The 20,054-nt window shown below is 39.8% G+C and overlaps 1 protein-coding gene across 1 annotated transcript in view; it reads left to right on the forward strand.

Annotated features, from left to right (window-relative positions):
• ETNK1 (ethanolamine kinase 1) overlaps positions 1-20,054 on the forward strand; it is a 58,981-nt gene that overhangs the window by 23,156 nt on the left and 15,771 nt on the right. Inside the window, exons 2-5 of the mRNA XM_037915791.2 lie at positions 7,164-7,423; positions 8,680-8,820; positions 9,388-9,530; positions 17,432-17,515. Coding sequence (XP_037771719.1) covers positions 7,164-7,423; positions 8,680-8,820; positions 9,388-9,530; positions 17,432-17,515 — 628 coding nt within the window. The remainder of the gene's footprint in view (positions 1-7,163; positions 7,424-8,679; positions 8,821-9,387; positions 9,531-17,431; positions 17,516-20,054) is intronic.

Consider the following 20,054-nt stretch of genomic DNA (forward strand, 5'->3'; position numbering starts at 1 on the left):
ACTGGATTTAAAAAAAAATTTGAATATTAAATGTGGTGGAAGCAAGCCAATTGATGGAGTGGAATAATGGTTTTGTGGCAAAGGATTGGACTGGGATTTGGAGATCTGGGTAGTATTCAGAGCTCCCTGGTATAGCCTTTAGTACAGGGGTGGGCAAACTGCAGCCTGCGGGCTGCATCTGGCCCGTCAGGTCTTTGGATCTGGCCTGTGGGATTCCCAGCCCCACGCCGCTCCTGGAAGCGGCTGGCACTGCGGCCCCTGCGGGGGGACAGAGGGCGCCGTGCACTGCCCTCGTGTGCAGGCACTGCCCCCCTGCAGCTCCCAATGGCGTGGAACGGGGAACCGCAGCCATTGGGCGCTTCGGGGGAGGTACCCGCAGGTGAGGGCAGTGCACTGCCCTCAGGGACATGGTGTGGGCCGCTTCCGGGCACGGCGGAGGGCCAGGGCAGGCAGGGAGCCTGCCTTAGCCCTGCTGCGCGCCTCTGCTACCCTGGAGACACTCCAGGTATGTGGCGCAGGGCCAGAGCCCGCACCCCTCCTGCAGCTCGCACCCAAACTCCCTGCCCTGAGACCCCTGTCGCACCCCTCCTGCACCCCAGCCACCTGCTCTGAGCCCCCTCCTCCACACCAACCCACTGCCCTGAACTCCCTGCCACACCCCACATCCCTCCTGCACCCTGCACCCAAACTCCCTGCCCTGAGACCCCTGTCGCACCCCTCCTGCACCCCAGCCACCTGCCCTGAGCCCCCTGCTGCACCCCGCACTACCTCCTGCACCCCAACCCCTTGCCCTGAGCCCCTTCCTGCACACCACACTCCCTCCCACACCCTAACCCCCTGCCCCACTCCTACATTCATGGCCCTGCATACAATTTTCCCACCCAGATGTGGCCGTCAGGCCAAAAAGGTTTCCCACTTCTGCTTTAGTAGATGTTTTAGATATTTTTATACCTACTCGTCATCTGTAAAATTGGATAATACTTCCTTTTTCAGTCTTGTCTGTTGAGATTGGAAGCCCAAGATGAAAATAATGCATATCTGCTCTACCTGAAGAGACTGCCACTAAACCATCAGTCCTACCTGTGACTCTTAACTACAACTCTGATTTATGCTATTGGATTTGCCAGGGGCAGGAAGAAGAAGAGGGATTGGAGGAAGAAAGACTATTTAGAAGTTGTAAATGGCAAATCCCAAAGGGACGTGGCCTCCTTGCAGATCAAGTGCCACCTGGGTCAATCTCTGGCTAGGTCCTTAAGGTGGTCAGTCTGGATATTTTCAGTTTGTCCATCATTGGCAATCTTATTGTGCTACTGCATCCTTTGGTGCCCACGTTATTGCCAGTAGTGTAGTGCCATTCCTTGGTGTCAACAAATTCTGAAGTGTTTATCTTCCATTCTAATATGTCCTTACTAAGAAAGCCGTCAAACCAAACTAATACTGATAGACGCAATTGCTAGGTTTGGCTTTCAGTATCCTTATTTCTGATCTTGTCCTGCCCCATAACATGGAGCAGCTTATGAAGATGGTGAGAGTCAAAAACATCAATCCAGTATTCTTCAGCCTTCCTCAGCACTCACATTTCACTTTTGTACAACAGCGCTTGTATACATGTGCATCTATAGATCTGCAGCTTTGTGATAAGCCTGCTGTCACAGCATCCCCACAGATGCTGCTGAAACATGACAGTGGCTGCTGTTATACAGGCAACCACATCTTTAGAGCATCCTCCAGTATTGTCTGCGATACTGATCTCATTATTCGAAAGTGCTGCCATGTAATTTGGTAGTTACAGTATGTCTGTAGTAATAAGAAAATGAGTTATAAGAAAACAATCTAGGCTATGGCTCCTCTTTTCCTGTTCCAGCAAACATTGTATCTCACCCTTAATTATACCTTTTATTGTAGAGTGGGAGTTCATCTTCAGTATACGGAACTAAATAGGCTGCATTTTTAAAATTTTTGTTGTGAAACAGCAAACTAATCTGAAGTGGTTTATGTAATATCACTTATAAGAAGGGAATTAAAAAAAGACAAATTTAATTAACCATCAAGATGTACATTAGAGTAATCATGTGATCTCTTTATTGTAACTGTTCTCCTTCCTCTCCCCTTCCTCCATTTTTGTCCGCTTATAACCCTTTTGTTGTGTTCTGAATTTAGATAGTCCCTGACCTGGAAAACACAACAGTCTCTTAACTTTAGAGACAACATATGTTTCCCTGCTTTTTTTAATTTTATTTTTTAAAAGGTACAGAGGTCCAGACTTTAAAGGAATCTAGATGTTGCAACACTGAGCATTGCAGTGCCTGACTGACTTAGGTGCCTAAGTCACTTTTGAAAATAAAACTTTGTCTCCTACATCTGTTGGGCATTGCAATGCTGAACAGAGCAACTTCTTCTAAGTACCTTTAAAAATCTGCGTCAGAATTCCCAACTCTGCTAGATCTGTGGTTGTACAAAGGCCTTTGTAATTGGAAAATTTAGATTTGCCCTTCCTATTGATTTTTGTTTCTAGGGCTGTAAAGCGATTAAAAAAATTAATCATGCGATTAAAAAAATATTTTTGGATGTTTTCTACATTTTCAAATATTGATTTCAGTTACAACACAGAATACAAAATGTACAGTGCTCACGTTATATTTATTTTTTATTCAAGTATTTGCACTGTTAAAAAAACAAAAGAAATAGTATTTTTCAGTTCACCTCGTACAAGCACTGTAGTGCAATCTCTTTGTCGTGAAAGGGCAACTTACAAATGTAGATTTTTTTTTTTGGTCACATAACTGCACTCAAAAACAAAACAATGTAAACCTTCAGAGTCTACAAGTCCACTCAGTCCTACTTCTTGTTCAGCCAATCGCTAAGACAAACAAGTTTGTTTACATTTGCAGGAGATAATGCAGCCCTCTTCTTGTTTACAATGTCACCTGAAAGTGAGAACAGGCATTCTCATGGCACTGTTGTAGCCAGCGTCACAAGACACTTATGTGCCAGATGTGCTAAAGATTCATATGTCCCTTCATGCTTCAAGCACCATTCAAGTGGACATGCATCAATGCTGATGACGGGTTCTTGATAACAATCCAAACCAGTGCAGACTGACACATGTTCATTTTCATTATCTGAGTCAGATGCCACCAACAGAAGGTTGATTTTCTTTTTTGCGTGGTTTAGGTTCTGTAGTTTCTGCACTGAAGTGTTGCTCTTTTGTGACTTTTGAAAACACACTCCGCACCACGTCCGTCTCAGATTATAGAAGACACTTCAGGGTCTTAAATTTTGGGTTGAGTGCTGTAGCTATCTTTAGAAATCTCACATTGATACCTTTTCGTTTTGTCAGAACTGCAGTGAAAGTGTTCTTAAAATGAACATCATGTGCTGGGTCATCATCCAAGACTGCTATAACATGAAATATATGCAGAATGCGGGTAAAACTGAGCAGGGAACATACCCCCAAGGAGTTCAGTCACAAATTTAATTAACGCATTATTTTTTTAACAATCATCATCAGCATGGAAGCTGATGGAATGGAATGGTGGCCGAAGCATGAAGGGGCATACGGATGTTTCGCACATCTGGCACATAAATGTCTTGTGACGCTGGCTACAACAGTGCCATGAGAACACCTGTTCTCACTTTCAGGTGACATTGTAAACAAGAAGCAGGCTGCATTATCTCCTGCAAATGTAAACAAACTTGTTTGTCTTAGCGATTGGCTGAACAAGAAGTAGGACTGAGTGGACTTGTAGACTCTGAAGGTTTACATTGTTTTGTTTTTGAGTGCAGTTATGTGACCAAAAAAAAATCTACATTTGTAAGTTGCACTTTCACGAAAGGAGATTGCACTACAGTGCTTGTATGAGGTGAATTGAAAAATACTATTTCTTTTGTTTATCATTTTTACTGTGCAAATATTTATAATAAAAAATAATGTACACTTTGATTTCAGTTACCACACAGAATACAATCTATATGAAAATGTAGAAAAACATCCAAAATATTTAATAAATTTGAATTGGTATTCTATTGTTTAACAGTGGATTAATCACAATTTATTTTTTTGTTAATCGCATGAGTTAACTGCGATTAATTGACTGCTCTAATTTTTTCCACTTAAAAAATTGTACGAGAATCCAGACTCTAAGGCATATTGCTATAGCATACAAGGGATGGGTCTGCCTTTAGTTATTCTGAAACAATGCCCAGAATTAAGTAAAGCTGTTCATTTTGAAAGCTGTAAAGTCTTCAACTAACACTTTATTGTAGTGTTCTGGAGATACTGTATCAACGTTTGAGAGGACCCTTGCATTATAAAGTGTTATTTCTCCAAGCACTTGGAACATCTTGAGAAAATTACTCATTGGGCTGAAACTTTCGTGCTTGGCAGGGCTCCAAGTGTACATACCAACATGCACATGTGGCGCACCACAGGTGTGCAAGAAAGCAGTATGAAGACAGAGGAATGCAGCTGCATTCCTCTGTTTGAATGTGGGAGCCAATATGAGTCTAACCACTAAAAGGAAAAGGAGTACTTGTGGCACCTTAGAGGCTAACCAATTTATTTGAGCATAAGCTTTCGTGAGCTACAGCTCACTTCATCGGCTTTTTTTAAATGGAAAATTGTAAGAACACTGTCAATTACTATTTTAAAATTAATATCAGCTGTTATTAATAACACCTAAACTCTTAGTTTTGATTAGCGTAGTCACTTGTGCTGGCTCTTTATTCTTTTTTGCACTTTGCTCATCTTAGAAAATGAAATAGCTTAGTAATCGGTTTCCTTGTAACTTACGCATTTGCACAATGGTGTAAAAGGTGGCTTGCAAAAACTACAGGGGAATTCAGACAGATGTGTTTTCAGTTTAAAAATTCATGAAAACCTTTCTATTAATGCTTATTGTAGCAAGTTTAACTAAGGTAAAATGGACTTTTTTAGGGGGTGGGGGTAACTGAAGACGTAAATGTAATGGCATAAACAGCAATACAAAATTCTCTATACATACATATTATGGCTTCTGTGGGCCCATGACTTCAAATTTCTTGCCTCTCTTTTTCATTTAAAATTGCAGTGACCTTGCACTAAGTTGTTCTGTATTCTTGATAACATCTTGTTTCCAATCGCTTCTCCATTTGTTGTGCAGATTTTTTCCTAAAACTAGGCCTGTCACCTGAGAATTTAAGTTTTACTTTTCAAACACAGTTCTTACATTTCCCTGAGAAGTTGGATCTAATGAATTGAGCCTTACTTATAAAGTTAGTTGTTACAAATTTCAACAAAACATCTTGCCAGAATTTGCTGATTTGTCAGACAAAGCATTCCATGTAACCCTGTTGATTTTGGTGAAAGTCCACTGGAAACCTGTCTGCTTGGTTTTCAGCCAGCACGCCCACCCAACTTCCACCGGGTGCGCTACTTCAGAGCCAGGGCAACCTGCTGAGCAGACTACCCTGGCAGTGGGGCTCCCAATAGACCTGGACAGAAAACTGTAATTCTTTTTTCATGGAGAATTCTGAAAATTTTTGGTGGTTCTTAAAGTGCTTATCCATGTATATTCCACTGTTGGTGCACATTTACCCCAAGCACTTGTTTATTGTTTGTCATCCATGTCAGTTGAGGTCGCACCTATGTCTTGAGTGTCCTCATCCCTCCCATTTTGACCCTCTAGTTGCATGTTCTCTTTTCTATTGATCAGAACAGCCGTTAGTAGCAATAATAGCTGCTAGGAGGGTGAGGAAGATACAAGCACTCTCGGTAGGACCTCCATGCACAAAATTTCATAAAGACAGGATGACCTTGATATCTCACCCAAAGTTCTTGCCAGATGTAGCCCCTGATCTCTGTCACAGTCAGGTAATACTTACGCCTGTTTTCTTTCCCAAGCCACATTCCAGCAAAGGGGAGCTAAGCATCACATTTTCTATGTACTTTGGGCACCTGCCTTCTCCTTTGACAGGACCTGAGCCATTTTTGATATTCTCTAGATAGGATGAAAGGTCAGGCACAAAGACTTTATTAGATTTCTACCTGCATTAAATATGGCTATGATTTAACCAACAAAGACCCTCCATTGAGTGTTACAGTGCATTCAACAAGAGTTCAAGCAGCTTCTGAAGCTCTTTGATGGGTGTTCCAGTACTGGAGATGTAGGACAGGTACTTGCGATTCAGTACGTATGTTTACCGAACATCACTGCATAATAGCAGCATTGAGATCTGATGCTCACTCTTGCATGGCTGTCTCTCAGTCATTGTTCAGGTCAACTCCTATCACCCACCACTGGTGATCTAGGTTGCTGCTTGAGTTAACAGCAGCGGAATATAATGTGGACAAGCATTTGAATGAATGGTTGTCCCTATGTATTTTGTGACCTGCCCTCCTTCCCTGCTAATCGAATCCTAAAACACAAGCATTCTGCATTGGTTGGGGCCATCCCTCAGGTGGGAGGCTTAAGGACACTGAAGGCACAGGTACGGACCCAACAGAGACATTGCTGACCAAAACAGTCTGAACTGGGCTACGTGCACACCAAAAGTGGAATGTATACGGACAACCCCTTACAGTAACTGCGGTCCTTTTAGATGTACGTAACAGGGTTATTTTGTCCTGACATAGAACAAAACCAAATTTTGAAATCTTAAAATCCTCCTCAAAATGGAATTACTGTTCTCTGCCTAGCTCTGTTTATTTGTTTGAAAAACTCAATAAAATGTCTGAAATCCTGTTTTGTTGAGGGGGAGGATCGTGTTGCTGAACAGATCTCAAAGCAGTTGCTTATCTGAAAACTCATATTACAGACCTACTTTGATGTATGTAGCATTTCTTAATTCTAGTGTCTTTCTCCTGTCTCTCTCCTTATGGCTTGTTAGTCATAAAATATCTTGAAATGCCCTTTTAAAACAAAATATGCATCTTTCCACAGTACTTAGTTTTCCACATCTGTGTTTTTTAAAGATTGTTTAAAATGTACAGACTAGCAAATATCTTTGTTATAACAGTTGTTTCTGTTCAACCTGAGTCAATAATTCATTTAAAAAATCCACAGGGATTAAGCGTGATCCATTAAGTAGAAAAACTTCCACCCGTCTTTCCCATTTTTCTGAAGCACATACAGATGGGCAAATATAGAATCATTGATTGGTTACGTATTATTTTTACATTGCAGCTGTTCACAGATGGAATCACCAACAAGCTTATTGGTTGCTATGTGGGTGATGCAATGGATGATGTGGTTTTAGTTAGAATCTATGGAAACAAGACCGAGTTGTTAGTAGATCGAGATGAGGAAGTGAAAAGTTTCCGGGTGTTGCAGGCCCATGGCTGTGCGCCACAACTCTACTGTACTTTCAGTAATGGTCTGTGCTACGAGTTCATGCAGGGAGAAGCACTGGATCCAGAGCACGTCTGCAACCCAGATATATTCAGGTAAACATCTTCAAAACTATTAAAACTCTAGAGTGCATTTTGGGAAACTAATGTCTAGGGCCCTACCACATTCATGGCCATGAAAAACGTGTCACAGACGGTGAAATCTGGTCTCCCACCATGAAATCTGGTCTTGTGTGCTTTTACCCTATACTATACAGATTTCACGGGGGAGACCAGCATTTCTCAAATTGGGGGTCCTGACCCAAAAGGGAGTTGTAGGGGGGCCACAAGGTTATTTTAGAGAGGTCACGGTATTGCCACCCTTACTTCTGCACAGCCTTCGGAGCTGGGTGCCTGGAGAGCGGTGGCTGTTGGTCTGGGCACCCAGCTCTGAAGATAGCGCCCTGCCAACAGCAGTGCAGAAATAAGGATGGCAATACCATACCATGCCACCCTTACTTCTGCATTGCACTGGTGATGGCGGCTCTTCCTGGCCAGCAGTTGCCGCTTTCCAGCTGCTCAGCTCTGAAGGCAGAACCGCCACCAACAGTAGCACAGAAGTAAGGGTAGCAGTACCGCAACCCCCCTCACCCGCTTACAATAACTTTGCGACCCCCCCCACAATTCCTTTTTGGGTCAGGATCCTTACGATTACAACACCATGCAATTTCAGATTTAAATAGCTGAAATCCATTAAATTTATGATTTTTAAAATCCTGTGACCGTGAATTTGGTCGGGCCCTACCTATGCATAGAAAAGTTGTCAATGTGGAGCATGCTGTTGGTAACCATACACAGAAGAACTTACGGAGGTGACTTACTGTGTACACATTTTATTTTCCAAATGCTCTTCTGCGCAACAAGCTAGTGTTCTCCCTCCACGTAGCCATGATCGCTCACTGTTTCCCCTCCAGTTTGGAAGGACCGGACTTGGGTCTTGTAGGTAGTCTGCTCCCTCCTCCCCCAGCAGGCCACAGGGCACCATTTTAGGAGTAAGGAAGTGCAGATGAGCTTTTTCTGCCAGTGCTTAACTCTTTCTAGCCATCTCCCTTGTCTCCCACATGCCCTTGCTCCTCTCAGTTATAAAGCATATATGTTTTGGGGAAACAAACTTTTTGAAGGAAATTGTGTGGCCTATGTATTCCCTGATGAAATTTTAAATTTCAAGTAAAAGGTCACAAATAAGACAAATATAAAAAAAGAGATTTAAATGTCAAAAAGCAGTAATTAACTACCAAATGCTTTTTGGCAATCTGCTTGTAACCAGTTCAAAAGAAAGAATGTAGTAGTACAGTAACCTTTATATCTTACAGACTCATAGCCAGGCAGCTTGCTAAAATCCATGCTATTCATGCACACAATGGATGGATCCCCAAATCTAACTTGTGGCTGAAGATGGGGAAATATTTCTCACTCATACCTACAGAATTTACAGATGAGGAAGTAAATAAACGGTAAGTGTTTACTTTTTTAATAACTTATTTAATTATCTCAGTTTTCGTCACATACCTTATTAACCAGCTGAGGGGGAAAACATAACCGGAGTGTTTTTTAGACACCCCATTCCCCCGACTCCATATCAGTTTCCTTGTAAATGCTACTAAGAAGCAGAATAAAGTGATGGGTTTGCCCATCCTTTCTATTTTTTTGGCCACATTCTTCCTCCAAATCTGCTCTTTCTTTTCCACTTGAAAAGAGTATGCATTACTAGTCTTGTGTTCTCCTCCCACAACGAGGACTATGGTATCGTATTGTCAGAGAGTCAGGTTGTTCTTAAAGAAGTCACCTTTGGAAAAGTAACAGGAATTCTTGCCTTCCTTCGATCTTTTGTTGCCGTGACTTCACTACAAGAGTGAGCAGTGAAATCTGCACTAAGATGGCTCACTCAATTATCTGTTGAAATAATGGGAATACAGCAAATAACTGATCAAGTGCACTAATGTATAAATTTCTATATAATGCCTTTATTATTAACACTATGCTCAGAAAAGAAACTTTTAAATTTTTTTGAACCCCAAAAGGTTCTTAAGTGATGTTCCAAGTCCTCAAATCCTTCAGGAAGAGATGGCCTGGATGAAGGAGAGACTGTCAAATCTAGGATCCCCAGTGGTGCTTTGCCACAATGACCTGTTGTGTAAGAATATTATCTACAACGAGAAACAAGGTAGGTATTGAACACAGCAGTAAGTAGTATTTCATTCCATACCTGTGTTGTATTTATATTCTGTGGCAGTTGTCTTAGGGTGGGTGTAGAATTATAATTCAAATTCATTAAATCACTTATGATTTTTTACTAATGGTAGTAAGTAAAGTAAATTTGCTGCTTGAAATCAAAGTTCAATGTAATGGTAGCAGTATTTGTATAAATATATGAACTGTCTTAGCAGCTATAACCATAATTTTAATTCTAAAATGTTTTTAGCATGTGGAGAAAAATCTTTATATTCTTATTTTCACTGTAATGATTTAGTCTGTAAAAATAGATTTCAAACGATCAAATTGTCTTTTTGTCTTTGTAATTTAATAGAAATCTCATATACATTTAGAAAAGGTTGTCAGTCATTCAACAACCTTAGGAGATAATGTCTCCAGGTTACGTTGTATTATCGATATATTATTCTGATTTGTCAGATACATTGGTGCCAAGGAGGAGTTCCCAGGGTGTAGTGTCATAATGATACTTATGCTACTTTCAATGGCTCAGTTTATATCCTGAATATGAGGTACATAGGCATCTTAATGTTGAAGATATTTTTGTAAATATTATTTTTTAATTCAGAGGTAGGCAGTAGGCTTATCTTGGAAATGGCAAATCAAATCTTTGTTCATTATTTTCAGATGTTGTAAATATTTGAACTCTTGAAAGGAATCCTTGTATTTAAAAACAAAATCAAAAAACTAGGACTATCAAAAGTTCTCATAGAAAATCTTAATTCCTTTTAAGGTTTGGTTGTTTAGTGGTTTGAGGTTCGGTTACTAAATGATACATTCAACAGGCAAACATGGTGAACCAACAGTAAATTTGGGACATTGAAAACGGGGATATTATGGTGCAGAAAAATGCTTTAACGAGACTAGTACCTCAGTTTTCCACATCCCCCTCCCAAATCCCCAGATGTCTGTGAGCTGAACTGAAAGTAACAAGTTAATTTTGTAGAAGCATGTTCGTGGTTGTAGGGAAGCTTACAATTGAGATAGTGAAGACTTTCTCTTTATTGAGAAGTATTTAATTTCAGATTTGTCTGAGTAATTTAATATTATCTTGTAACTTATCACTTGAATGACAATTAGCTTACCACTAAAGCCAACATATTTGTTTGAAGTCATTAAAATGAAAGTGAACAGCATTTAAGTTGTTCTCTATCAGACATTCAGCAGTAATTGAGGCCTCACGTCTTAGTTTATGTGCCTTACAACTTGCATACAATTTGATACAAAACAAATATTGAAGTTGCTTCTGATTTGAAAAGTGGCTGTGTACATCATTTCTACATCAACTGTGCTCCTTCGACATGTACAAATAAAAAGAGATCTTTTAGCTGCAATCCATAGATATGCAACCTCTCTTCTGAGTTAAGTCTTTCCTTCTTGCACATAAAATACTAGTGCTATATGTTCTGCAGGCCAAAGTAGCCATCAACGACACCTTTGCAGCACCATCGCTTTCCAGTTTATGCTCTTGCATGCCCATGCAATTCTATTAATTTTAATGGGTTTGCACAGTTCTAACTATTGAGTAGGAGTTAGTAAGCAATTCTGTTGATGTTTTTGAAAGGGGGAAAAAACTTCAGTTGTTGACTCTGCAGTGCTACTAGGAATTAAAAAGGGGGTAAAAAATTATTTTTGTCACTAAAGTCAACAGATCTTGTTCTGAATACACAGATCAGACCTACTGAGAAAGGATGCTATTTTTAGTCACTTTTCATAATAGAACCATGTTTTAGTGTAAAGTGCTTAAACAAAAACAATAATTCAGTTAAATGTTCACTATCACGGTTGATAAGCTTAACATTCCCACTTTGAAAACAAATGCTATATGCTTCTCTTTTTTATAAACAGAGTGGAGGAAAAAAACAATGCCAGCAGTGCATCACTTATGAGCAAACCTACAATAACCAGTGTGTGAGTGTTTAGTGTTTGGGGACAAGGTGGGGCGGAGGGAGGAATCTGAATGTAAAGCACTTAGGCTTAGAGCTGGTTGTAAATAACTGAATGGGAAACGATTTGAAAGTATATGCCATAGCAAGACTGTGTCCATTAAAGCTTACATGCTTGAATATTGCAGCACATCATGTACGTTGTTGTAAGAACTCTGCAATACCGAGATACAACAGGTACTATTCTTATAGTAACCAAACCTCAATGCCATCTGAAAAATGAGTTTTTGTATATTGTGAAAGTTGTGTATTTTGTACTGTACACTTTTACAGTGCAAAACTTTATAAACCCATGTTACATAGTACAGTCTTAGAAGGAGGAACTTCATCTTTATTTTTGAAGTGGAAACTCAGCTTTAACTTTAACTGCAAATAAACATGAATCATATCAAGTATGTTCAGCCAAATCAAGATCCTTTAAAAAAAAAAGTACTCTTAAAAAATTAAGTATCAGCTTCCAATGAATTCTTCTTTGAAGCTGCTTTAATAAGAGCACAAAGAACAATCTTAAAGATGCAGTTCACTTTCTGGAGTTGTTACTGGCCTAAATATAGGAAGCTAGCTAAAAGTTCTGATTATGCAGCAGCATTTGTATCAGTTCTTTCAATCTTGCCTTGATCTGCTCTCTAAAGAGGCTGGGTCTTAACCAGCACAAACAGAATCCATAATTCACCATTGGTGTTTGTAGCACTTTCATCAGCATGTTGTCTAGTCATGCTTAGGCCAAGTGTAATCAACATACTATTTAAAAAACCACGGGTAGTCAGTTTACACTAGCGCTCTCAGAGTAGATTGGCCCACCATTGTTTATCCCAGAGGCAGGCAAACTTTTTGGACTGAGAACCGCATTGGCTTTACGAAATTGTACGGAGGCCTGGTTAGGGGAGGCTGTGCCTCCCCAAACAGCCAAGCGTAGCCCGGCCCCCACCCCATATCCAACCCCCTCCCGCTTCTCACCCACGTGACGGTCCCCCGGGGACTCCTGCCCCATCCAACCCCCCCGTCCCCTGACGGCCCCCCCAGGATTCCTTCCCCATCCACCCTCCTGTGCTCTCTGTCCTCTGGTTGCGCCCCCGCCACCCCATCCAACCCCACTCTCCTTCCTGACTGCCCCCCTGGGAACCCTGCCCTCATTCAACAGCAGGGGAGGGGCTGGGGGCTAGCTTCCCAGGCCAGGACCTCAGGGACCGGGCAGGAGGGCCCCGTGGTCCGAATGTGGCCCTCAGGCCATAGTTTGCCCACCTCTGGTTTATCCCAACTTTTTAACTCCACTCTTTCAAAGACTATACTTAATTTCCAGTTTACACAGAGTTTTAAAACTTGCTAGACATTAAAAAAAGATTGACATATATACATACAGAAAAAACATACTTTGTCACCGATGGCTTTAAGAATTCTTAAACCTGAACATCTAATCCTCTTTCCAAAAAGAGACTGAAATAAATGTGGAACTCTGGCATGGTTAAATGGAGTGCATCACTCATTTGATGGATTGAATTTGTTCACACTGTGGCTCAGAGAAATTTGCCTCTTGCTGCTTTGTTAATGTCTGCTTTAATCGCTCCGGATATGAAAATTTTCAATAGTGTTACCTTACATAACAGATTTATAATTGCCTAGAAGACTTGTTCTCTGAAAGAAATAGCTCACAGTTTCACTTCATTTCTTGCCCTTGAATATATCTTGATGTGTGAACTATGGTTTTAAATTTAAGTAACTGACAGTTGGAAGGCATTTATTTATAGCCCTTTTGTCCTGATGCTCTTGCCTTTTTTTTTTTTTTTTTTTTTTTTTTTGTAATAAAATTTGAGCAGGAGTTTCCAAAGTCTCTTCTGGACTCTCCCAGTATGCTCAGATACCTTATTACTAATGCTTGTCTGCATCAGATTTCTTTCAACACTTCTAGAATATCTTCAGTTAATCCTCACTTTTCTTAATCGTGGCAAATATTTTTAAAATAGCTTAACATTAGGCACCTACATAAGCGGCCTGACTTTTGAAAAGTGCTGACCACTTAACAGATTCCATTGATGGTTGTTACTCAGCACTTCTAGAAATCAGGTCACTGTAACTAGGTGCCCGAGTTAAGTGTTCTACTTAAAAAAAACCAAAACCACTTTGGGTGAACATATTTTAGTGTGTGTCCCGGAGATGGTATCTGTTTTGTGGTGCGGGTTTTGTAGTGACGCTCTCATCACAGCAAGGTGATACACCCTGCTACATTCAGTTTTGTTTAGTTCAGGCTTTCTCAAATCTTTTCGTTGTACCGCTCGCTCTTAGTAAAGAGATTATCTTGCAGGCCACTTCCGTTCACATTTACTATCACAAGTCCTCTCTTCTCCTGTTCATGATTACACAATATTCATACAGCAGTGGCTTATAACAGGGGAGTAGAAAAGTTTGTTGAACTATCTATAGTGCAATAAAGAGCTGCTAGAAAAAGGAGCATCATCATTTCTTGACAGCCAGCTCTTTGAAGACTGTCAGCAAATCCCCTGTGGATCAGCAAATCCCCTGTGGATCACCCAACCTCTGATTTCAGTTAATAAAAACAATTTTATATGCATGAAACATAAAATGACATGCACATTGCAGATCATACATTCATTTTTATATGAACAGTGAAATAGTATGTAGCCTTCAGCATTAAAGCTTTGATACAATACATCTAATTGCCTTTTGGATATAGAGTGTTGGAGATTTTGAGCGTTTAACTACTGTATGCTTCAATTTGAAATATCTTCTATCTGGATGAACTCCACAGTGGACAATAGTACACAATTAGGGTATAACACTTCAATAGGTTGTACAATCCACAAGCGTACTTCATGTATTGGATTTCTGTTTTAGGGAGAAGCTTTTAGTAATAGTCAGCATTGGCCTAGCTGTTCCTATTGAAGTCAACGGGAGTAGACTTAGACATTTTAAAAATCCCAATCTAAAAGACTAATACACTGCTAGTAGCTCAGAGTTCATCATACTGGAAACTAGTTGCTCTTCTGGATGAATTCATCTTTACTAATTCTTAGAGTGTATTCCTATAATTTTAAACATAAATTAATCTAAAGAGTACAATGATAACATCATACAAGTCAGTTCACTTTCTCTTTATTACCTGCCTTATTTTAGAGCAAAATGTTATAATAAAAATTAGTGAAGTGATTCTGTCTGTCCATACTTTCTTGACACAGAATTGAAGGGAACTGTGCATCTTTAACCTTAATATTTGTTGCAAAAATTAAATTTAAGGTTGAGTTCCACTGTAGAATGGGTCTGAAAAAGGAGAGCAGTAAAATGCAGAACTTTTCTTTTTAGAGTTTTGTGTCATTTCAAATGTGAGTGTGCCAAATTTTCTTCATCTGCTACAGATTAGGTATGCCATTGTTGCTGCCATGTGGCGGCGTGCACCGTGCTACTTAAACGCACTGACTGGAGGTTTATCGCATCAATTGTTCACGTGCACCTCCCCCAAAGGAGAGCACAGAGCCTGGTAACAGCCTCATCTGTATCTTGTTAGCTTCATATTCTTATTTTATAAACCGTTAACTATAACTGGCAATAACATTTTTAAATAAAGGCTAGCTATAATCAAAATAATGGCACTGCAGTCTGAGATAAAATTTTGATTAAAAACACTTTTTAAAGTATGTCTTAAGTTGATATTTTGCAAGCAGGCTTTTTACCTGCCATTTTTTTCTGCTTTATATGCAAAATCCTGAATACAAGAGAGTTTAAATGATTGGAATTTGTACGGGCTAGTTCAATCATATGACAAAACAAACATTAACCAGGGTTGGGCTGTGCATTTTTATTGGTTTATATTTAACAGATGAGCTTTAGAGGTTATATGTGCTTAAATCTACAGCACTATTAAGGAACCAGCAAGAAACATGTTATTTATTTCATGGACTTGTCACTCTGAAAACTCCAATTAAGCTGTGACTTTGCTATGAGATCTTGGACTGCAGCCCTTGTAAAATCAATTTCCAGTGCTTTCAATAGTTTTAACAGCTTTTAAGTCATGAGAACCTCTTATCATGCACTGCTGGCTGGGTGTTCTCTGTGAAGGGTGCTCTGCTTTAGTCACTTCCCTGGGTTGGTCTGACTGAGAACATATTTGTTAATCTTCCAAGCAGGTTGCAAAGCCCACTTCTCCTTCTCCCTTCCCCCCCACCCCTGGTGGAGGGAAGCATGAGGTGAGGGTTGGGAGGCTGGTAAATATTTAAGTAGTCTTCTTATATTTATTGTCTGTTAAGTTTATGGGATAGGTGCCTAGACTATAGGATGGGTGCTTATTGACACATTTTATACAATTGAATAAATAAATATGTGGCATGGGTAGCAACATGTGTAATGGCACTGACTGAAATCTTAAATACTTGCTGCTGCATGCTGTTTCTAAAAAAAACTATCAAAGCACTCTGTGCAGAAGGTAACTCGAGGGATGCATGCTCATGGACACTTATAACACATTTTAACTTGTCCAGTTTTAAACTCCTTCAGTCTTTTAAGAAAGTAACAGCTGCAATGTAGTTGGGTTAAAATATTTCCCCATATCTCCTAAAAGGTTATAATTCAGATCAAACTTAAAATATTTTTCTAATTTAAGATTAGTGTTAAATTTGCTCAAGGATTCAACTTTTAGTTTTGGCTTCAAGAGAGAATAGTCAACATTAGTAACTGTAAGATTATTTGCTTCATTATTATGGCTTAATATGGATTAAAATCATTACTTCAGAGTCTCTGAAATTTGTAGTACAACCATTTAGCAAGGGTAAACTTGTAGAAAGACAGCACAACTAGATACCTACAGAGGAACAATCAGGCAGCTTGGAAGGAGTTTAATAGTTACAACATATTTCAGGAATATAGTTTAATTGAATGACCATTAGTAGTTATTAAAGCTCAATATGGAGAAATACAAAATTGAAATCTGAACACGTTTGAGGTGGGTACTATTGAGTAGTCAGAAATATATACCACCTGCACTCAGACAATTATAGTAGTTGATAGTGTGGTTTTTTCTGAGACTGCAAGAGCAGTAGCAATCCTGTCTAGCTTATATTAAAACCTGACTTCCAGGTGTCCGTGTGACTATTGCCGGGGAATGGATTTTCCAGAGGAGACTCAAAGGCCACACTATCTGGACGTGATGCACTTCCCATAACTGCCCTCCCAGTTGGCCAGATAAACTTGTTGTAAAAAGCCATTAAGCAAAAAGGGAGCATTTGGGGTAGCACTACTGCTTTTGTCCACGCGTACTTTATGCTGTAAGGCTTCTGTTACTTAATATCTGCAGGCACTTTGTTTTTGAGACGGGTATTCAAACATGGCATGCCATTGCTTGAAATAACACTAAATTCATAACGCCATCATCAAAACCAGAAGATTGTTGAATAATTGGGGAAACGCTGTCTTGCGAAAAATGACTGTGTGTGCGCTATGTGTATTCTGTAGTCAGGTTGCACTACTTGTTTGTCAAGAAAGTAGTTTGGATTACTTATACCTATAACTCTGCTAGCTAAAAAGATGGACGAGTAATCTGTATTTCTAGCTACTGTTAGAACTAAAGGAGTCTTTGTATAGTATTTCTCATTAGAACGGAATCTGAGTTTCTAAGGTAACTGATGCCCTCTTGTGGTAGAAATGGAAACCTGAAATAGCTATTTTGATTCTAAATTACATAGTAAAATACTGAAGCAAGCTGTTGATTAGATTGTATATCTTCTGTCAAGTGAAGCTCATGCCATAAAATTCACAGCCTTACCCTGGAGTGTCTCAAAAGTGCATGCAAATGGGCACAAACAGTGAGACTGAAATGTTGGCAGATGTCTAGGGACAGCATTGAATTAGGGCATTGGTTTGTTTGTTATGGATTCTTACATTTTCATGTTTGTGTCTCATATAGGTGATGTACAATTCATTGATTATGAGTACTCGGGATACAACTACCTGGCTTATGATATTGGAAATCATTTCAATGAGTTTGCAGGTAAGAAATGAATTGCCCATTTAAAAGTTAATTGGTAATAAAACAATGAATCTTTTGTTCTTTTATATAGTGCCTTTCTTCAGAGGATCGCAAAACTGTGACCCTAATAAACCCCTCAGTGCCAACTGGCAAAGGCTTCACTGTTCTGTAATAGCAACTCCCATAGGCCTGTCAAACTCACTACACGTAACACATTGTTTTTATGGCATTTATCCCTAAGTATTGTCACATAAGATCTCAAATGAAAGTCAGGATCTTGCTGGTCACATATTGTGTGAAATGTGTGTACTGATACATCTGTACACTGAAAATATGCTCTTATAGTTTATAGCAAGGTGTTACTCCCCAGGAGATGTGAGAAACTGATTTCTTACCAGACCTTAGATGTTTATCCACCTGTCTTTTGAAATGTAAATTGAGTATTGTCTTATCCACAATCACCAGTCTGAGCTAAATGCATATGGAGGCTTGTGAGATTTAAGAAAAATAGAGGAACAGCAGGGGGGAAAAGAGCTTTGTCTAGGGGCACACTTTAAAGGTTTGTTGGAGTATAACGGGGGACAGGGACAGAACCCTGTTATCCTGTACTTGAGGAATTAATCTGGCAGAGCAGTTATGTTAGTGAAAACAGGATCCCAACTTGTCCTGGTTGGAAATGCTGCAAGATAGCTTTTGGGTGAGATAAGATTGCTTTTAGACAGATGGTTAGCCTATTAAAGTTAAGTTTAGTCTAGTAAGAAGCGTGTTATACTTTGTTTTATATGTAACCATTTCTGTTTCCACTTGTTATCCTTATCTCTTAAATTTTAGTCTTTGATAATATATTTATGATGGTTTCACTATGCCTATATCTCAGTTCTGTGATTTTATAAAGAATCCTGAGTTGTACCAGTCAACCTGTGTGTACACTGATCCTTTGGGGACATCTTAGCTGGTAATTTCTGTGAGTGTTCTGTGATAAGGGCTGGATACTACAGAGGGACTCTTTCAGTGGAGCTTGGGAGCTGGGGTACACTTTTGGTAACCTGCAACGCAAAGTAAGGGCTGGCATAGCCTGAGGAAATATTTCGGGTTCCTAACAGATTGGTGAGGTCAGGGAGCACAAGCAAATCTTGTTCTCACTGGTGGCAAGGAGATAAGAAGGTGACTCACAGTCCTGGGTACCCTAGGAAAGTGTCACAAAAATGTATTACAGTCACTAATGAATTCAATTTAAAATCTCTGTGGGGTGGGCTAGTTATGTCCCTACTTTGCAGTTGTGGGAACTTAGGCTATGTCTATGCTGGCAATTGAACGACAAAACTTTTGTCTTTCAGAGGTGATTTCCCCCCCCCCCCCCCCCCCCCCCCCCCCCCAAGATAAAAGTTTTGCCGCGAAAAGTGCCAGTGTGAACAGCGCATTGTTGGCAGGAGCGCTTTCCTGCCTACAACGCAAATGCCACTCGTTGGGGATAGAAGTTTTTTGTCGTCAGGAGAGCCGACAAACAGTGGCTACAATGCAATGACTTTTAGCGGCATGGCTGTGGCGACAAAGCCATGTTGCTAAAAGTTGTGTAGTACAGACAGAGCCTAAGATGTGGGAAGGCTGTGACTTTGCCAGAGTCATGCAAGAAGTGTGGCAGAGTCAAAAATAGACCTACAACTCCCAACTTCCTGACCTTTGCCTTAACTGAGAGATCATCCTTTCTCTGTGGTATTAAAAACAATATCATAGGGGCACTGATGCGCCTTCCCTCCCAGTGCAGATAAGGTGTGGAAAATTCACAGTGGCATTCATATATAATAACCTCTACCACCAAATGGCAGTCTTGTGATTCCTTGCACAACTTGCAGTTGAGACTCGGCTTTGACTTGATTTTTGACAAACTGAAAAGAGCAGAACAAGAATCAAGGCTAATGTGCAGATTTGTGTTTGATAGGGAGAAGTTAAGGTTTAGGAACATAGGAAAGACTATACTTGCTCAAAAAGTGGCTTATCTAGTCAAGTCTAGTTCATTGAATGTCCCTCTACTCTTGTCTTGGAGAGTTTAAATAGGAGTGCCTGACATACCTTACCTGTATGCTATTTACTTTGGGAATGGGGTTACAGTGGGAATTCCACCATCATGACGATTACAGTACAGCAAAGTAAATACAGTACAAGTTTAAATAATCTTGATCTCAGGATGGATTTGATTTAAATCAAATTGATTTAAATCATGATTTAAATCACTAGTTAGAAAGACTCGATTTAATCATGGTTTTCTACAGAAAAGTGCATTGTTTTTGGTTGTTATAACCTTAATACATATTCTTCACAACTCAGAGATGGATGTAGGTTCCATTTTTAGAAGGTACACACTATACATTTTTAAACAGTGATTTATTTTGAAAACTTTTCAGGTGAGTTTTACAGTGATATCAGAAAATGAATGATTGTTTGGTTATTTCGTTTACCAATGGTAATTGAAGCAGATATTTATGAAGTCATTGGGAGGTGAACTATCTCAAATTCAACAGGTTAATCATTAATATTTGGAGGATTTTCTTGCCATGCTGTA

The sequence above is a fragment of the Chelonia mydas genome, chromosome 1 (genome assembly GCF_015237465.2).
Source record: "Chelonia mydas isolate rCheMyd1 chromosome 1, rCheMyd1.pri.v2, whole genome shotgun sequence".
Taxonomy (NCBI): domain Eukaryota; kingdom Metazoa; phylum Chordata; order Testudines; family Cheloniidae; genus Chelonia; species Chelonia mydas.